Genomic DNA, 21,145 nt, shown 5'->3' with positions numbered 1-21,145 from the left:
AAATAAATATATAATATTTAGAATAATTTTTAGAAATTCCATGTTAACTCTTTGTTTTTCCGAGAGAAAAAGTAGAGCTTGCATCCTGGATGCAAGCGGACTCTGTAGCAAATATAAGATGCCCGCGACTTTGTTCCCGTTTAAAAAAATCCCGTGTGATCCGGAGCAACAAGTCACATTTGTCCGTCCAAGCTACCTACTTATGCACCTACCTATGTCCGTATGGTGCAAGGTTTCTATGTACCAAATTTAATCATAATTGTTTAAACGGATGGACCGTGAAAAACTAGCAGACAAACAGACATACACACACTTTAATATTGGTATAGATTTAGGTAAGATAAGGTAATTTTTTTAATCATATGGCATTGTATGTATCGAAATAGTTGAAATCGTTTTTTTGATTGGCAGGCACAGGCATCGCTCCAGGCGGCAGCAGTCAGATGCAGAAAGTGAACTGTCTAGGGGCTCAGGTCGTTCCGGACGGCGGCACCGCCGGCACCGCTCTAGACATAAGCACGAGTCAGGGTCAGAGAAAGATGACTCGCAACCGGACACAAAGTTAGTTTCCAAAAATCTGTACATATTGTAAAAAAAAACTTGTCCTGACTGATCTGCCTACGCCGCTAGCATTAGAAACTTGATGTTTTGATTCTGTAACAAAGGATTTTTGCAAATTCCACCCCTAAGGGGTTTAAATAGGGAATGAATGTTTGTAAGAATTTCCGTCATATTTCAAATTATGTCTATGATAATTGGTAATTGGTTGAAGTTATAAATGAAGAAATATGTTTTTCAAGATTTTTAGAAATTCCACTCTCAAGGGAGTTAAAATGGGGGATAAAAGGCGAGAAAAAGTAATAAAAATGTGTAAGGCTCCATTTTTCAAGTCATATTTACGAAAATTTGTATTTGCGCTTTCGGGCACAATTGAAGAAATACGTGTTTCAGAATTTTTAGATATTCTTCTCCCTTTTACAAATTCAACTCGAAGGAAGCCGGGTCAGGTCAGCTAGTTATAAATATGTATTGCTCTAGTACTAGAAATGCAGACCTCTCGAGACAGTAATATCATACTAAAATCTTACGGTGCCGTCTTTTCAGGTTTTTTAATTTTGCTTTGTTTTTCTGTAGGTATCATTATTTATTATGATTTTATTTCGACCTTATTTTACAGGCACTAGCGAATCGCTATTTCTTTATCACGATATGTGGACAGATTTTAAAAATAAAACTGTGAACACATAAAATTAGTTTTGGGTGATTGAAAAATCGGCTTTTAATTTTATTTTTTAGTCAGTTCAATAAAAACGAGATCATGAAAGAAAGAAATGTAATTTAACTTTTAACGACGTACCTAACTAACAAAAGTTTTTCCTTTTATCGAAAGGGGTAACTTAAACGAAAACTTAATTGATTTTGGAATTAATATCTTTCGCTAATGACTTAAATATTTCAGGGAGTACGAACTAGTCGATTCCGAGTCACAATGGAAGGAAGTATTAAGGCAAACGACGGCTGGCGGGGGCGTGCAAGTAAGTGCTTCCATTGAATAAAATAAATATAGTCTCTTTGCGTGTTCTTGTTTCTCTAAGCTACTCTATGGACTTTATTTTTCTTTTATAACAACATGATTTTGTAATGCAGGTAGCGAATGTCCGACGTTCGCAAATGGAACCAGAGACTGGAACGCATCGATCGTCCCATAGACCCCGAAGACACAAAAAGCATCGGTATTTACCTTGTATTTTTCAAACTCTAGGTGTTTTATTTTAAATTCCCATTTTTTTTCTTTCTTTAGTCAAATGTTAAACTGTTGTTTACTCTTGTCTTATTGATATTTCACGAAAAATTGTCATACTTACAATCTTTATTAATCGTTGTGAACATGATTGCGGTTACGGAATCGGAAATCAGTTTAATATTTTATGATCGCGGTATATTATCATTGAGTCAAGTTAGGTGGATAAAGTTTATTGAATTATAAAATTAGGAAGTAAAAATATATGATCATAAAAAACATAGCTTACCTAACCTTTTTTCATTGCACATCTAGAAATATATTTATTTGTCCTTTAGGTCACGGTCACGTTCACCGAACGAAAAAAAGTGGCTGCCAACTGAACTAAAGCAACACCTCGAATTCTCTTTAGTGGATACTACAGGAATGACTGAGGAACAGCTTAAAGAAATACCGTACACCGTTGTGCAGACCAGCCATGCACGGCATACCAAGCTCAGGACGACATCAAAACATAGACAGTACGTGACGTGAAATTATTAGTTTGGCTGTAATTACTTAACTTTTATACTGAGATCTATCTACCTATGTATATAACTTGGATCGATTGAATTAAACATGCATCTTAATTAATATTGCCTCTAAGTTTCTTATCAAAAACCATTTTGACGCCATTGCCTGAATAAACTCTGTTCTAAATATACCTATGTACTTACTCTTTCTAAATATTCTAATACACACAGACGTGAACATTAAAAAAAAAAGTTAGTTTTAAATACTAACCCAACGAGTACCAAACTGGTAAAGATTGAAGTACTCGTATAAAAATCTATGTAGGTATCATAGCAAAGATGATTTTTGCAGGACGAGAGTTCTCAACCCTACTTTGAGCCTTTGCTAAAATAAATTCTTATTATAACGTAGGAATGATCACGGATCACTTGCCAGACGGGAGAAGAGCTCTTCATCGCACAAAAGTGACCATGACAACCACAATCAAGGATCTCTCAGGTCTAACTCGAGCATACTCAGCACGCACCGAACCAATGAAAAACATGGAAGGTATGATGAAGATAATAATTAAATTGCTTCTTGTTGTACCTAATTCTTAATCAATGGTTTCTTGCTATACTGACAGGTCATATTTTAATCTGTAAAATTATGCTTCACTTGACGATAATTGAAAAATTCTCAGTATTATCATAGGCATTTTTAGTGATAATTTGGTCACAAAAGTCGATTACATTGCTTGAATTTTCGGATTAAAGGTACCTATTGTCTTATTAGAACATTGTCTAGATCTAATTTAAACATTCACTAACTGTTTCCCGCACTTATTTTTACGGTTAACTACATTGATACCTACATATTGGCTCCTAATGTTTATAGTTACATGAACCATCTTCTCGATAAACAAATGGGTAGTAGTATCACAGGTAGTATATCAGAAAAGTCGTCCAGAAGTTACATGATCACTAACAGGCGCGTTTAATATATGAAAAATACATCTTGATAGTTTTCACTTTGTGCCTTTAAAATATTTGCATATTCTTTTAGGCGGGTTTACCCGAGCTTCGACGAGACCGTCGGGAGAACAGGCGACGATTTCCTCACCAACAATGGATATAAGAGCACAGTCACACCGGCGTTACACAACAACAACCCTTACAGTCCCGTGACAAATAGTAATAGTAACAGTTCGAGTGGGGAACTGATATCGGGCAGCGCGAGAGTGTCGCATGAGCATACAGATTCTGGGTTGGGTGCTGATCAGGATTACGCCTATTCTTCCGAGAGGTAACTACGTCTTTTTATACCACATTATTGTGTAGCTGGCAATTGTTTGACATGTTCTTGCGATGGTTATTTTACAAGCTTTTACCAATATTATGGATGTTGAAAATGAAACTGAATGTAAACGGTTAGGGTCATTAAAAGTTGGTTCAGCCGCTCTTTGGAGGTATTCCCAATGGAAGACTGCTGCGTAAGCATCTGCTAATTTAATTTCGTTTGAGAACGAGTTGCGCAGCTTATTGCTCATTGTAAGCCTGGGCCACCTGTCCTGCTACTTGGAGATAAACTTCTAGGTTAATTATCAAGAGTATCTCTAGTTAAAGGTCTAAAAAAACTTATTCAGCTTAACAACAATGAGGCATTTGACCGGCTCTGTGTGAGTTTTGGAAATACGCCGTTTGGCATTAGACAATTTTAACTTTAATTCAATTAGCGTTAGATGTTAACCTTCAAGTGTGGCCACTCAGGTATTTTGCTGCCAAAAGTTTGATTCATTTAATTGTGCATACCTACTCAACTATTTCAACCCTTAGTGATATTTAAGACTTGACGGTAGAAACTTATCACCAGGTCGAGTGACAGCGCGAAGTGCGGCGCAGGTGGAACGCAAGCGCCAGTGAGTAGGCAGTGGAGGGTGGGCGGGGGTGCGGGGTGCGGCGCGGCGGGCGCGGCGGCGCTGGCGCGGCGGCCGCCCGCGGTGCCCGGCCGCCGCATCACCGCCTCGGGCTCCCAGCGCTCGCTGCTGTCGGTGGCCAGCGACAGCGCGACCTCGCGCCGCCCGCGCGACGTCGCGCCCCGCTACTACCCGAGTCCCGCGGACAGTGGCTTTTCCCTTTTCGTGAGTGGGCGCTTTGCTTCCTAACATACTTCTGCGATCCAACTGCCCTTGTAATTCAAAGGATGAAGTGTGAAACAAAGCCATTCATTACTTTACACAAACAGAATTTTAAATTACGTGGTTAACCCCAAAGGGTTCTATTAAAAACAAGGGGTGTAGATTATCATCCGGAAACTTAAAGGTCCCGGAGTGAAGTCTAATTTCTCAGCTCACCTATTGATATCTTGTTATTTCAATATCACCAGATTGCAATAGGTGAGCTCAGCTTACTGTTGGAGGCATAAAGAAATCAGCTACAACACAACTTCCTCTTTACCAGGAATTGAAATCCACTCGCAGATAGAAAACACAATCATTTTTGAATGTATAGGCGCGATTCAACGAACGGGACCTGAACACAATTTCATTCACGTAAAAGCGTGACATACTTTTAGTTTAAGTACAGCTTTTTTATAATTTGCGACTATTCTGTTTTATTTTATTCTGTGTACCTCAGTTTACAAGGGCTGTTGGAATAATCTGCAGCTCCAGTTTCAGGGACGCTAAAGATTTAACTTGTACAGGCTAAATGACATAAACCTTCTTTGCATTAAGCCTTGTCCTACCCAATGAGAATTTTTTTTTATTGAAAACACTACCTACTATTGAAATACATACTACTACAAAATATTGAAAGTATTACCTACTTCTGAATTATATTTTTTTTGTAGTAGGATAGATATTCTAATAGACTGACAATATATTATATTTACCTAAATAATATAAGTATTATAATAAAATCATATTGTTCTTTCTACGGGACGAAAGAGCAGGTCAATATTTAAAAATTCGATTGCACTTGCTTCTGATCTGATTGCATAGAATTCTTTGATTATTTACAAGATGAAGCCCGTGACTTCATCCGCCTGGATTTAGGTTTTTATAATGTTTTTTTTAAATTTCCGGGATAAATAATATAATTTAACATTTGTCAGTCATCAGGCTGCTAGGCTATCTCTGTACCAAATAGACGATACCCGAAACTTCGTCCATGTGTATTTAGGTTTTTAAAAATCCAGTGGAAACTCTTTGATTTTCCAGGACCAAAAGTAGCCTATCTCCTTCCTCAAGATGTAAGCTATCTCTGAACGAAATTTCGTCAAAATCAGTTAAATAGATGGGCTGTAAAAAGCTAGCCGACAGACAGACGGACACTTTCGCATTTATAATGTAACTATGGAGTATTATCGATAACTTGGTAGGTACCTATACTTGTTTTTTTTTTTCAATGAAGCAAGCAACAGCCGAATTTTGTGTTGACGTAAAAGTCTGCCGATGCGATTTGCGTCCTTCTACTTAGTTTTATATCTTTTGCATAGAAACTGTGCTTAGAAGGGGCTTGCAATTTATACAAAATCATCTTTTTAAAATTTGGTAAAATATAAAATTGGTTTTTCAAGCAAGAGACAGAAGCAGAAAACATTAAAACAAATTTTATAATTTACCGAGCTGTATTAAATGTTGACTGTCAGTTATACTTCTTTCGTTTGAGAACTGTTTTGATCTATGGATTATATTAGATCGCTGCTTAATGTTTCCCCTTATTTCGGGTTAAGTACTTCATAATTATTATAATGTGTATATTGGTGTGCACTGGTAGTTATGGCGTATGTGATTGGGATACACAGAGACATGCTAGCAACAACAACATAATGGTCGGCGAGAGCGGCTCGCTGGCACGGCGGTACGCGCGACCGACGCGGGAGTCGCGCGACTACAACGCGAACGTGGCCCGCACGCACGCGCGGCTCGCGCACCACGCGCACCACGCGCACTTGCGACACGACAACACCCTCGACATTATTCTAAAACCTCTCATAGAAAGCACGCAGTAAGTAAAGTCGCACGGAGGTTTCAGCAGTTTGTGTCGCAAGACGTAGCGGAATGACTTAGCTGCACGCATTGGTTTGTTGCCCCCTCCCGGTTGCTCGCGGAGGCACCTTTTCTTTGTTTGTGTTTGTGTGTGCATGAGTTTATGGGTAGAGGCTGATATTAATACCTGACTAACACGATTTGACTAACCGTTTTTTTTATTTTACTCTGTGTTAATCTGTGTGATTAATTTTGTTTTGTTAATTTGTTTTTTTTTTTTCTAAAAATCTGTTCTTTTTATTAAACATATAGGTGTTTTATGTACTGTATTTTGGATACAGGTTACAGAGCAACTAAGTTCAGCAAACATACCTTCCAGCAGCGCGGATTCCGTGTTTCACACGTCTAGTAACAGCGGCAAAACTCCAGGGGCGGCTGAGATGAGCACCGAGCTATAAAACAACCTATTCTTTTAGAAAATTGCCCTCGACGCTAACACCGCCTTAATAAAGTTACTATCTCCACTCTTTACATCACTCCGTTTTGTAAAAATAATATTGTCATAAGTCTTAGTGCTGTAGCGTAAACATGAAATTGTAGCTACTTTTATGTACAAAAATATATTATCTTACACGGATACTATACTTTACACAAAATAATATATTATTATACTGTACCTATTGCATTCAAAACAAGTAAAAAAATTAATTGTACATAGATTTTGTAAAAAAATTAAACAGTTTATAATATATGATAAGCAATTCCATAATATTTTTTTCAAGTGAAACCGTATTTAAAGGACATTTTGTACAAAAATAGGCAATGAAAAGAAAGAGCCATTAAGGTTACCAAATTACCGTCATAAATATTATATGAACTTTTTGTTTTTCTTTTATCAAATGTTTTTCGAATCGGTGATGAAGCCTCGAGCTTACATCCTGACGTTAAACTTTTTAAAAGAAATGCGAAGTAATTTCTTTCTCTGAGAAGCTTTGACTTAGCTTTTATTAAATGTATTCTTTTACTTGTTCATAAAAAAATGCGACTGTTAAAACAGACTGTTTTTTAAATTTTACATAAACTTGCACATTTTTTGCAAATTAAGTTAATTTTTATTTTGAAATATTTTTGATGTGTTAATATTATATCCATGCCAAGTTGGCATAACCTAATGATTATTACTTTAAATGTCCTTTCATATCCAAGAATTTAATTTTGTTACTAAAGCTGGGACCTCGTAAAATAATGTTTTTATAAGAATAAGCTGTTTTGCCTAAAGATACTAAATCAACGCTTTATTTATTCAAATACTGAGGACGGGTATTACTAGATATATTTCCTTAACTATACGGAATCATAATTTTATAACAATAAGTATCTCATAAGATAGTGCATAGGATGTAAATGTAAAAGTTGTTATGTAGTTTAGGTGTAAAACAACATATAATACTCATTGTACATGACGTAATGATAATCCACTGAAATAAATTTATATTTGTTTATAATAGGTAGTTATCATTTTGACAAATCGTAAAGGCTCGCAGGTTATGATTGGCCGAATTAGTTTTTAACTATAACAGTATAAAGCTATTCAGAATCTTTGCTGAGGAAAATTTTCGAGTCTTTTCAAAAAATCTTTAGATGCAAATCGGCCAATCTCAAATTGGGTAATTATGCGTAGTCTACACGTCTTACATACTTACGTCGCGTTGGTGGCGATTACTTTGTGATCGACCTGAAGATTGATTTTTTTTTCAGAAAATTGTACCTATAGACTATTTTTAACATGTACTAGGTATATCTATCGTAAGATAAAGAAATAATATTAAAGTCAGTCAATTTATACATTGAAAAGACTGATGAATGCATTTTCCCAAGCTCTACAATAACCCGATAACTTACAACTATTTGCAACACATGTATTTTTCCAGAATTATTGTTCTTCTTGTTTATAATAAAAACTAATAAGTATTTGAAACCCGTTTATCATTTCGTCATTCATTCGCCGAGTTAAATAAGAAAAGGGATTTCCCAACCCTGCGGAAATTAATGGGGTACAAGCTCACAAGCATGGTACAAGTATTTTAGAAATATTTGACAGGCGTTTATTAAACTTATAGAATGTACAGGATGTAAACTATCTCTACAATCTACATAGGTATACCAAATAGATGACGGCCGTGACTTGTCTACGTGGACTTAGGTTTTTAAAAGTCCCGTGGGAACTCTTTGGTTTTCCGGGACAAAAAGTAACAAACTTCAAAATTGGTTAAACAGTGTGCCATGAAAAGCTATCACATAGATACATCATGCCTAGATGGTACGGCCTAGTGGTAAGGCGCTCCGGATTCTCAGGGAGATATCTCAGGTTCGAACCCTGTCGGTTCCGCAATTTGAAATTATTTAGATAGATAGGCTTTCGCATTTATAATAGGTATCCATTAATTATGGATTACTTAAATTAAAAGCGCAATAATCTTCAGTTTGTCGAATCCATTTATATTTTATATACCTACGTATATTACATTATCTAAAGTGATTATCGGGTGCGCAACAAAGGCCTCCGTATTAATTAAGTTACTCTGTCTCAGATATCGAATCTGAGGGAGCGCCATTTTCACTAATGAGGATGGGCTGGTAGCGCTACGGGGGAAACTTTCGCTTTACTAAAACCGTCACTTTGATGTATATTATCGTTTTAAAAATAAAAAATACTAAGCCATTTAAACGCATAACATCAAAAATGCAAAATGCCAAAAGACGTAAAACTGTACACAGAAAGCCAAATTTAATATAGGTTGGTACACGAAATGCCAATTTGCAAGACGCCAAAGCCCTTGTATCTATACAAAACGCGAAATCGATATGATAGTAAAAAAAATATAATAAACTACATTAATCCATAAAATTTCTATTATTTTAAGGGTCTCTGTGAGTCTGTACCCTTCAAATTTATGAACATCTAAAAATTTAAGAGGCCCTTAAAATTTATGAAATGTAAATACTAAATACCTACAAACTTATTTTTTTTTATAAAAATTATTACAATAAAGCTGTACAAATCTTGCCAGTGCAATGGTGCCAAGAGTACAGACCTATAACTGTACCAATTGGGTTTGGGTTTGGCATTCTCAACCAATTTTAATTTTGGTACCTTGCGTTTTTGCGTTAGGCTTGTCTGGTATTTTGCGTAAACAATTTTTACTAGGTAAGTACTACCTATAGCAAAACGCCATAATTTAATTTTGCCAATTTGTGTTTTTGGTGTTGTGCGTCTAAACGCTCTCAGCTTCATTCAATACCTACTAATTGTGGTAAGTATATATGGTTGTGGTATAGGTAAATAGGTAAACAAACAACATTATTAATGCCCCTTTTTTAAATCAATAACTACTTTAGTAAGTAGATAGGTTAAGGTATACCTACCTATTTGTACTTAGATAGCAAATTCCGCTTTTAAAAAATAATTATGTACTAATACTATATGTTAATACTCTTAAATTTCAATGCAAAAACGATAAACGGCTATAATATCACCAATATGAATTCGGATATTGCGCAGATAGACACGTTTTTGCGCTCGCAACGCTTCCCATTAGCAACATGCAAATTGCATGCCTGCTACATGCATAATGCTTGCGAATAAAACCACCTTTACTGAATAAACGTCGCTCGTGCCCAGTTTGTCGGTGCCGGCAAAACGACCAAATAAGGTGCGAGCTTGTCTGCCGATGTCCAACGTCCGACGAAGGGTGAAAACTCATTACTAGTGTCCAATGAAAGGGTTGCCGGGCGTGTATGATTACACGTTAATTGAAAGGCGTAAAATCAGAGAGCGTCGAAACAAAGCTACCTTGTAAATGGGAAAGTGAAATTACATTTTGATCCCTCGTATATCGGTTTATGGTCAGCCATATTGAAACTGTGTTCATAAACAAAGCCATAAAATAAAAATGCCTTTTTTAGTGTAATGCGTAAAAAAATCTATATCCTAGCTTTTGCGAGCGACTTTGTCCGTGGTGAGATTATAATTTATCGATTTTAGAGTTTATCGATTACAAACAAACTAGATTACAAGTCATAATTTCACACATACTGCACATAGGTAACTAGATATCAAAAAAACTTGTTTGATTTGAAAACCTCGCCTACGACTAGATTTTTATACTCCCATTCAAATTTTAATGACCCTTCTAACATGCGCCACCTCCTTTAAACTACTATTACCTATAGCCTATTAACTTTACATTATTATTCAAGTAAACTTCATCAGAAAATTGATTTTGTCACCTGATTGTGAGGTGGCGGCTGGCGATGCATTCTAGAGTTCTGAGATAGAGCAGGCTAAATCTGTAAAGGTTTTTCAATGATCCATTCTTCAATCTAAAGTAAAAGTAAAGTAAAATATTCTTTATTGTACCTACACCAACAAGACAGTAATATATAAATAACATTATAGATTTATGTACAAAAAAAAATCTACCTGTATAAAAAATAAAATGTCTCTATGCTATATAAATATACGAAAAAATAAAATTAAAGTATGTAGCTGTCTGCTAATTTGAAAACAACTTCCTCATTCGTAGGCAGTAGGCACCTATGGAAGTACATCCTCCAAGAAAAGCCCAATGTGCGTCGCGCGAGAGGCACCGGCGCACGTTTTTCAGACTTCCTAGGGTTCCTCAATATGGGCTGAGGAGGGCCTCCGGGAGGAGGTTTTAGAGGGTAGAAATTCTACACAACCCGAGTCAACAACTTAAAAATAGGCACCTATGCTTATTTACCTACTCCTTTGTTCAGGCTGATCTGCACGACGACTCAACTAATTGTGATTGGACTTTCGCAGACAGGTAGATAATTGTTATGTATAGAAGTGAATTAGACTAGTTTTTTAACGAGAAACTAAAGGTTTCCTATGTAATTTTTAAAGCGAAAGCACTCGCAGACAAAGTCCCGGGTAAACGCTAGTAAGTACCTAATTAATAATTTCTACAGTCTACAGCTAGGTACACAACATCGAAGCGAAACGCAAATCCACTTGGAAAATACTTACTCACAAACTTCTGATATCTAAGGTTGTTTAATACTAGGAGAACATAAAACTCCAATTACCTACCAGTGCTTCAAAAATCTCGCAATAATAAAATAAATGCCAAGAATTTACTATCTCAAGCAAAAGTTAACTTCATGAAATACCGATTAATATTCGATCCAATTTATTAGCCGCTTCAGGGTTTTATGAAAAAAACACGTCATTTTGTAGGTAGAGCTTATTGAATTTTTGCTTCTTGAACTAATAGGTATTATGTAAATAATATTTTGAAAAAAACTACTGCACGAGATAAGACAAAACTCAGTTCTAACTACACATCTATAACTTTAATCACAATGTCAATCTAAATTAAAATTCATTTGTAACAAGTGTAAATTAAAAATTTTCAACACCCCCGACCAGTGAAGGTTACAGTAACTAGAAAAGAGCTGATAACTTTCAAACGGCTGAACCGATTTTCTTGGACTATTCCGCGCCTACGATCCAAAGTATCTGAGTTTTCCAAAACATCATTTTCAAATAAATAATTATTTATATCTAGGCAACGTCCATCTTTCAACAGCTTGACATTTGTCAATTGACACTTGAATATTATGAACCTAAGGGTTATCTAACCTTCTTTTCTACAAGAAAACTAGAAAAGAGCTGATAACTTTTAAACGGCTGAACCAATTTTCTTGAATTAGAGCTAAGAACACTCTCGATCAAGCCACCTTTCAACCAAAAAAAACTAAATTAAAATCGGTTCATTCGTTTAGGCGCTACGATGCCACAGACAGATACACAGATACACCGATACACAGATACACACGTCAAACTTATAACACCCCTCTTTTTGGGTCGGGGGTTAAAAAGACTCGCAAGAAGAGAAGGGTGAAAAAATACCTAATTCATATCAGAAATTGTATTGCTTGCGATGTAGGTAGACTGAATCGGTCAAGATACTTCGATCAGAGACATACGGATTCAGACTTTAGTCCTAGTTCCAAAGTTGTTGATACTTATTTTTCTAACTTTCTAACTGCTGTTGGTGACCATCATATACTTACCTAATTATTCTTACAATTGCTCAAATGAGAACATTCATAGAGAGCAATTATCAGCCTTTGATACAGCTCGTTGCTAAATCATATTTGCTGCAACGTTTCCTGTGTTAGAAGCAATTTTGCGTGGTAATAATAAAACAGAAATGGAGTTCTCTTTGAGCGAGTCATCAATACACCTTATCAAAGCAAATGTAATATCTAGCGGAAACGGCCGTGCATTCACGCGGGATAATACATTCATAGCCCCAGTCTTCAAAAAACACGGTCAAGTGCGAGCTCTTTTTACACCGTGAGGGTTGTGTACTGTAGTCTTTAAGCAATTCATAGTACTTACTACTTAATAAAGACAGTATTACCTAATAAAGATTTTGGAAATAAATGATATGTCCAAATTCAATGAACTAAAAAAAGTTTTTTATAACTTCTGATTATTAAATGACTATCAATAAAAAAGTTAGGTAGGTAATGACTTCAACTTAGGTAGCTTAATTTTAGCCGATCGAGAGTAAACGATATTGCGTTACAGACTGATAGAGACTTAGACTAGTTACAGGTGACAGATCACACCTATATGATATCGACATAATTAATCATTCCTACCTAAGACCCTGTATTTTCATTTAGTGACACGGAACCCTAATAATAAGTAACATAGACTATGTCACACCTAAAACCCCGTATTTTCATTCAGTGACACAGAACCCTAATATGTGAAGGTAATAAAAGGTATACGATGTTGGTTGGATACTCGTACGTACTTCAAATAAAGGAAAGTGTGCTTTGCTACTTAGAAAAATGTTTACCAGCTGTCTTTTAAGTTTTAACGGCGCTGGGTGCAAATGTGCACGCGGGGAAATTTTAACAAGTTAGTGTTTGAAGTGCAATTTCCTTCAAGTGAAAAGGCAAAACGTTTACCTTAAACAAGAAATAAATACACACTGTAAATGATACTACGCGAAGTAGCGTGCATGGCTAAGGGTTGAGAGAATTTAAAGTAATGTGAATACGAGAAGTTATGCTTTCGAGTTCATGCAACTCGACATTCGGAGTCAACTGCTTGGAAAAAATAATTCGTAGCTGCGGTTAGAGACTGTGACCAACCCTATTAGAACGGCGTCTACAGCTTATCGCATTTAGGTACTAAAATAAAAAATAATAAACTGATATTATTTTGATATATACCATACTCATATTTTATATGAGTTTGAGATTCTAAAGCTGGATTTTATATTCTTTTTCAAAAGTGTATACCTAGGACGCCCTTAAAGCGATTGTTACCTTATATTTTCTTAGGAATACGTTTACGGTTTCAGCTAATAAAGACGTGTTAAATAAAACAGCTTCATTGTGAATGCAAATGTATGAGGTATTGCGTCTGGTACAATCGTGAGCAATTAGCACCCTGACAATGACATTCAAAACGTGTGCTAATAGAGGGAGGGAATACCTACCGCTGCCTCCTACACCGTCCTCCGTTGACTCTGTTCAGTTGTGCCGTACAATGTAGTGCCGCACATATTCCAACTTAGTTTTATTAACTAACAAATTGTACCTTTACAGTTTCGTAATTATCGTAAAAAGAAAATTCATATATACACAGTAATTGATACCTATTTCCATACTCTAAAATCTAAACATAATATGGTATTATAAGAATTTAAAGCTCATTTACTGAGAAATACACGTAGGAATAGTTGAAACGTTGGGTCTCTAGTTCTGAACTAGATTTTTGTATGTATAGACATTTGCAGCCCAGGCCTGAAATAAAGCGATTTCTGGTAGAGTCATATTGGAAGGCCGAGGAGAGGCCGAGGACTTCTCAAATGGTTTTGAAAGGACGAGGCGCCAGCCGCCGAATCCTTTTAAACTAAACGAGGTCGGTAATTGCTATTTTGGTCGAGACTTGTATAGTAACCTCCATTTGCGGGAAGAGGCAGGGTGTTGACAACGTTGTACCTATTCTGCTCTGCCGTCACCACTGGGCAACATCACACTTCACACTAATATTATAAAGGCGAAAGTTTGTATGTGTGTGTGTATGTGTATGTTTGTTACTCCTTCACGCAAAAACCACTGGACGGATTTGGCTGAAATTCAGAATAGAGATAGATAATATCCTGGATTAGCACATAGGCTACTTTTTATCCCGGAAAATCAGAGTTCCCACGGGATTTCGAAAAACCTAAATCCACGCTGACGAAGTCGCGGGCGTCTGCTAGTATTATATATTAAGACAATGTTTTTACTTCTGACTTTGGCTTTGAACTAAGCTCTCAAATTGAGAGCCAAATTAAAAATCAATAGCGTCAGCCGCAACGAGTGCTAAAATTTTAAACCAATTAACCATCGGGCCTTTGCGCCCTTCATAAAATATTTTACTGTCAATTTTAATTTAACAATAAATATTCTGTACGCTCAGCTTTACCGGTTTTTATTTACGACCAAATATTTTTGACGTTGGCGCTCACTAAGGATTTTTGAATTTGAAATGACCTAAGTACCTAATGTGAAAATTGGAATTTGCACTTTTGAGTAGAAATTAAAAAGTAGCCTACTTCAGAATTTTAAGAAATTCTATCCCAAATTAAAACCCCATGTTTAAACAGAGGCTGAATGTTTGTATGAAAGTCCGTCGTTTTTTCAAGTTTTTTTTTTTAATTTATGAAAGTTGCTATTCAGGCTTTTGGTCAATGATGCGTGGTTCAGGATTTTTGCAAATTCCACCCTCTCACCGATTTCAAAAACTTCACTCGAGTGAAATCGGGCTGGGTCTGATATAAAGTCAAGAGTCTGAACTTCCAACTTTTAATTTTATTTAACACTTTTCTTACTGTTTTCCTAATATTATGTAAGTAGGGCACTTACATCTCTGCGAAAACATTTCGTTAGCGAAACGTATAAACCTCAATACATTATTAATTAGATAGGTATGCTTCTCCCGTACCAAACGGTTGATTAGAGGTGCTGCAAGTGAAATCTGATTTGACTGAATAATAATATTATAGGTAAGTTAAGTTCTACGAATACAACTAGAGATGCCGAAGTTAATTAATATCTGCACTGATACCTAGGTTATTAATTTTATTAATTAACAAAATTTTTGGTTTTTCTGACTGGCTAGCGCAGCGGTAGCTTATCTGATTTTGTTATCTTTAAATGATTAATTAAGTAAACTGAAAGTTAGTTTGAAAAACCGATAGACGGTATCCCAAGTGCTATAATGGCGATCACGCAGCATTAGAAGACGAGGAGCCGCTGGATTCATGCGGCGCATGACCGTGGGTGTGAAAGTCCCTACAAGATACCTAAGTCTAGAACGTCTATCTAGTGGGCGTCTATCGATTGATAATGATGATGATAAATATAAAACAAGAGGTAAGGTAAAGTTTCCTAATCATCATTAGGTCACCCAAGCCCCACTCACAGAGCGCCTTGCATGTCGCAGTCTTCTTGGCGCCGCGTCGCGAAGCTTCTTGAAAAAGGACTCAGGATGGGCTCAAAACTAGACGGGTATACTCCGATTGTGAGTCCAGACGTCAAACATTATTATATTTACCGGTACATCATTAGCTAATTAGCCAATATAAGTAATTCATTTAGTTAATAAAACTTCTTTAGACCCCTATAGTCTCTAAAAGGCTAAATAGCCCTATCTCGCTTTTGAGTTGGAGCTTTAAAAATAGTAGAATGGCAAAAAAAAACGATGTCAATAAACGCCTATCTAATGAGATGAGTACCTAAGCTATTTTTACTGCCCAATTTTAAAACCTCTAAACACGGTCAGAAAAGGATTTGGCGAGAAGATCACTAATTATTCAACCTCACCCTCATTTGTAGCGATGTGAAGAGGCTGGTTCCGACCCTCGCTCTTTTACTGCTGAGATTTATCTGCCCTCCACTTAAGATACGGCTTTCAAAATGATATGATCCACAGTTGCTTCCGTGTTAATCTAAACCGATATATATGTACATTTGAGGTATATTTTGACTTGTACAAAGCCTTGTTGCCGTCATTGGTTTTTTTTTTAATAGTTCTTGAAAACCCAGTCAAGTGCGAGTTATATTACCACTCGAAGGGTTCCGTACCGTCCACGTCGTACAAGATTATGTACTTTAATTTTTCAAACGAAAAAAACGGAGCAAGCAGGCGGATCACTTAATATTAATGATTACTGCCATCCAAGAACAGATTTTTTTTTATTCAGATACAAGTTAACCCTTGATTGCAATCTCACCTGGAAGTAAGTGATGATGCAGTCTACCATAGAAGCGGGCTAACCTGGAAGGGGTATCGCAGTTTTTTTAAAAGCCAATACCCCTTTTGTTTCTACACGGCATAGTACTGGAACGCTAAATCGCTTGGCGGCACGGCTTTGCCGGTATCGTAGTAACTAGCCACGGCCGAAGCCTCCCACCATACAAAACCACCAATGCGTTGCCGGCTTCGTGACGCTTACGAGTAAAGAAAAATACAACTGGTACTTTGTAATTTTTCTTCCAAACTACGTACTTGAACTGAGCCTACTTTCACGTTCATCTAAGTATTATTTATTATGGTAGTGTTAAAGTATTTTCTTTTGCTATTCAGTTGAAGTCCTCGCTTTGAATGAAAGTTACGTGCTTGGAATTTGGCCTGAAGCCATTGTAATCAGTGACAAATTGTTAAATCGAGACGTAGTGTACGTCGTTACGTACTTACCTACTCGTAAGTTAGTTGTGGGTACCTAAGGGTTAATTTATATAGGTGAATACCAACATAATCCCCTTAAGTGCTGTTTAATTTACCTGCAGGATAAATGTTAATGATTTTAAGGCTTATTTCGTGGTTTAACGATAGAGTATACATAAAGAAAATAGTGGTAGCTACCACGATTAATATGATGATTTTACGTCTGTCTGTCCGTCTGTCCGTCTGTAGTGTCTGTCAATAAAACCTATAGGGTACTTCCGTTGATCATGAAAGGCAGCAAGGTATGTCTTATAGCACAAGTAAGGGAAAAATCCGAAAACCGTGAATTTGTGGTTACATCGCCGAAAAGAAATTAATTTTTTTTTTAATATGTTTCAATTTTCAAAGTAAGATAACCGCTATACCAAGTGGGGTATCATCATAAATGAAAGTATAATAGTTTTTGATTAATCGTGAAAAGTGTCGGAAAAAACACTTGAGTATGGAGTCTGACTCATATTATTTGGCCGCTTTTTTTTATCCGAAATGCCAATTTTAATGGAAGATTGCATGTATTGGAATCAATTCAAAATTATCTTCGCTGTATTTACGAATAGTTCTAAAAAAATTCTTTTTGATGTCTTTTTATATACCTACTTATATTTTCTGTTTTTAATGAATCACATCTATCCCAACATCTTAAAGGCACTTTTGATATTAGAAAATCGGATTAAAGAATATTGAATAAAGCAAACTCTGCGATCGCAACCAGCCACGCGTTGCTAGCTTATTGAAAGTTATTTCAAAGCCGTCTATGGCAGCTACTCCTCATGAGGGGTTGATAAAACCTTAGGTATATATAAGCTTTCTCTCAAAATTATTAACGTAGAGTCTTCGTAGAGTCCTCTCTCTATGCTTTTATAAAGCATGATGCCCGGAACTTTGACCGCGTGGATTTATGTTTTTAAAAATCCCGTGGAAACTCTTTGATTTTTCGGGATAAAAGAAGCCTATGTCACTTTTCAGATGTTTAACTATACCCATACCAAAACATCGATCCGTTGCTCCGTTGCAAAGAGATTGAAGAAAAAACTAATACCTAAACCAACAATTAACTAAGTACCTTTCGATAGTAAGATTATTTATTTCTCAGAGTTCCCAGGGGATTTTTTAAAAACCTATATTCACGCGGGCTAAGTTGTGTATAAAAATCAGTATAAAGTCGTCAGTTATATTGTAGCGATGAAAAGCCCGCACAGCACAAGTCTCTTTTCCCTTTAGTCCATCATTACATTCATTTTTAAATTGAATTTTCGACCAGTCAATGGAATTCAAATAAAATATTTTCAGCATTTTTTGCTCACAGATTCGTTGCAGAGTTTTTTGTACAAAATTCGTTAGTAGGTAGCTGTAGGTACATCCATTCTATAGAACTAAATTCAACTGTTTTTGTTTTAACTTGAAGTTACACCAGTCACCACTTGTCTACTTACCTGAAAGTACCAAATAACAGTTACGTATTACCTACCTATTTCTTAAATCATCCTAAAAATAATACGCAAAGGTTGCTGCGGGCATAGTACTATTATTTTCTGTGCTGTGGGGAAGTACCCAAGCAATCTAATCCGGGTGGTGCCATCTCAAGCAGTAGCGTCTTCTGTACCTACCCAGTCCATAATCCAATAGCCAAATCAGAGTGAACTGTCAAGTGAAATCGAAGTTACTATTAATAGTAGGCATTCGCTATGAGTATCATTTGATTGTAGCTTTTCCTTGGACACACAGGACATATAGAACCCTAGGTCTGCTAGAGTAAAGTACCTATCTCATATTTTCTTAGCATAATATTTCAATAACATTAGCCTTGCCTTAACAAGCGAATGTAATGCAGACATACCTAAAGAGTAACGAAGTAACGAGACGGCAACAAGCCAGTGGAGTCAAGGCATGCAGGGTTCGTCCGTGAGCTCAAGTTTCACGAATCACGTGACCGTCTGCAGTTAGACGGGCGTCCTTTGTGAGATTGTTTTCTAGTGGCTGAAGAGTACTTAACTTTATTAGGTTCCTGTATTTCGTTAAACTTTGGTAGGGATAGTCTCGGATTAGACTCTGTGTAATATGAGGGGGTAGTAATGTGTATTTTGGTTAGAATAATAGGTAGGTAAGTATAAGTTTAATTATGAAAGTTCTTATTCATTACAAAATATTAAGTAAAAGCTCGGAGGAGCTCGGTGCGAAGACAACGTGTTGGTACCTACAGTGAAAACTTTTAGAATGACTATTTAGTTTGTCCTATCTAAAAACTGTTAACAGATTATAAAAAAATAACAGATGCCATATATTTATACTTACTTTACCTACACTTACATTACTCTAGTAGGTACCTACCTACCTACCTAAAAATAACCCTTGCGAATTAATTTTATTTACTTAAAACAAAGGACTCTTAACAATGAGGGAGGCGAAGTACTAAAAAGGTATTTTACTTTGTTTAACTTTCATTTGGACTGACGTAAACAGGGGTAGGTACACGACCCTTATCGTTAGGTGTGCCCATGGAGTCACCCGACACCATCGCACCTCGGGTATTTTGAACAATTTTGATTCCGTAACTCCAGTTACAACAAAGTCAAAGCCATTTATTCAAAAAGGTACACGCTTTTTGATAGGTATGTACGTAAGATAATTTATGTAATGGTGCTAATTAATAATTATGCAAACTTAAAACCAAAGCTACGAGTGTTTCAAACGTGCCCTGGTCTGCGAAGAGCCCACAAGAAACTCAGCCGAATATTCTATTTATTCCCAGTATATTATATTATTTCCCAATATCACTTAAAACTTAGAGGTGTCAAAGCAACTCATTCTCAAGCTTTCTTATCATTTAAATATAATCCTTTACATCATTATAATAGAACAAAACAAAGAAAGAATGTAACAAAATCTAATTAACTGATACACCAAAAGAACAAGAATTTCCAAAGAAGAGCAAAAAAGTTTTGCGTTTCATTCATACTAAAAGTTGTTCAATGTTCGTGTAACTTCCTAATATTATTATCAATCTCTGTCTCCGTTTTTCTTTTTCTTGCACGGAAATATTATTTTTGATTCAAATTTATTCTACTAGTATATTTTTTTACAGTGGATGGAACAATAAAATAAACTCATTTATTTTATTTGTAAAGTTGAAACAGTTGTCGTTTTTCCCACGTAAGTAAATAATTTATGTTTGGACCCTCTGAAATTAAATGCTCATTGCTTCTTACATTGTTTTATATTACCATGCTGTTATTTCTTTCTTTTTCTTTTTTGTATTAAGTACCTAACAAAAAAAAAAAAAAACAATTTACCAAAAATAACATAAGATTGATTTTTAAATCGAACAAACGAGAATAATTAATCCGGTGTGAACATTTGGATGTGCAATAGATTAAATGAATATGTGAAAAGATAACTAAATCAAAGTTACCTATTAACAAGTGTAAATTAAAATTTATAACACCCCCGACAAGTGAAGGTTACAGTAACTAGAAAAGAGCTGATAACTTTCAAACGGCTGAACCGATTTTCTTGAATATAGCTAAGAACACTCTCGAAACAAAAAAACTAAATTAAAATCGGTTCATTAGTTTAGTAGCTACGATGCCACAGACAGATACACAGATACAGACGTCAAACTTATAACACCCCTCTTTTTGGGTCGGGGGTTAAAAACGATTTATGCATCTTAAAAATACTTACCTTAGTCAAGTAAGTAGGTAAGAACGTATACTAAAAGCTACCTTTGATTCTTTACGTATTTGGGTTCGTGCAACCTATCGGAAACACCGATTTGTAGATAAATTGTTTGCAGAACGTGATACACCCGTTTGGGTAAAAGGTAATAAATTTTTTCCAGTCAACAAATAACCTGAAGCTGTGCTACATTGAATAATATCGACATAACGTAGGCAATTTCGTATTTCCGGTTAGCTTATTCAGATTTGACCTTTATAAATTACGTTTGCCACATAAATAGATATTATGGTGTACATTTTAACCAAATTCGAAAAGGTTTTAGTAAGTATTCACCATTTACTTCTTCGATTTATTACTACGCAAAATATTACTTAAATAAATATGCGAAAGTGTGTTTTTTGGTTGTCCTTCAATC

General features: G+C 35.9%; 1 protein-coding gene across 3 annotated transcripts in view; it reads left to right on the top strand.

Annotated features, from left to right (window-relative positions):
• LOC123871832 (band 4.1-like protein 4) overlaps positions 1-8,202 on the top strand; it is a 63,499-nt gene extending 55,297 nt beyond the window's left edge. For 2 of the 3 annotated variants that reach the window (XM_045915829.1, XM_045915838.1), the window contains exons 13-21: positions 412-561; positions 1,460-1,535; positions 1,648-1,733; positions 2,080-2,262; positions 2,666-2,803; positions 3,299-3,538; positions 4,106-4,373; positions 6,041-6,243; positions 6,566-8,202. In XM_045915829.1, coding sequence (XP_045771785.1) covers positions 412-561; positions 1,460-1,535; positions 1,648-1,733; positions 2,080-2,262; positions 2,666-2,803; positions 3,299-3,538; positions 4,106-4,373; positions 6,041-6,243; positions 6,566-6,581 — 1,360 coding nt within the window. In that variant the 3' untranslated portion in view covers positions 6,582-8,202. The remainder of the gene's footprint in view (positions 1-411; positions 562-1,459; positions 1,536-1,647; positions 1,734-2,079; positions 2,263-2,665; positions 2,804-3,298; positions 3,539-4,105; positions 4,374-6,040; positions 6,244-6,565) is intronic. The other variant, XR_006797351.1, reaches the window with a different exon arrangement.
• The last annotated feature ends 12,943 nt before the right edge of the window (positions 8,203-21,145 follow it).

The sequence above is a fragment of the Maniola jurtina genome, chromosome 2 (assembly GCF_905333055.1).
Source record: "Maniola jurtina chromosome 2, ilManJurt1.1, whole genome shotgun sequence".
Classification (NCBI taxonomy): Eukaryota; Metazoa; Arthropoda; class Insecta; order Lepidoptera; family Nymphalidae; genus Maniola; species Maniola jurtina.
Note: the sequence above shows the minus strand (reverse complement) of the source record. Positions and strands in the feature narration are given on the sequence as shown.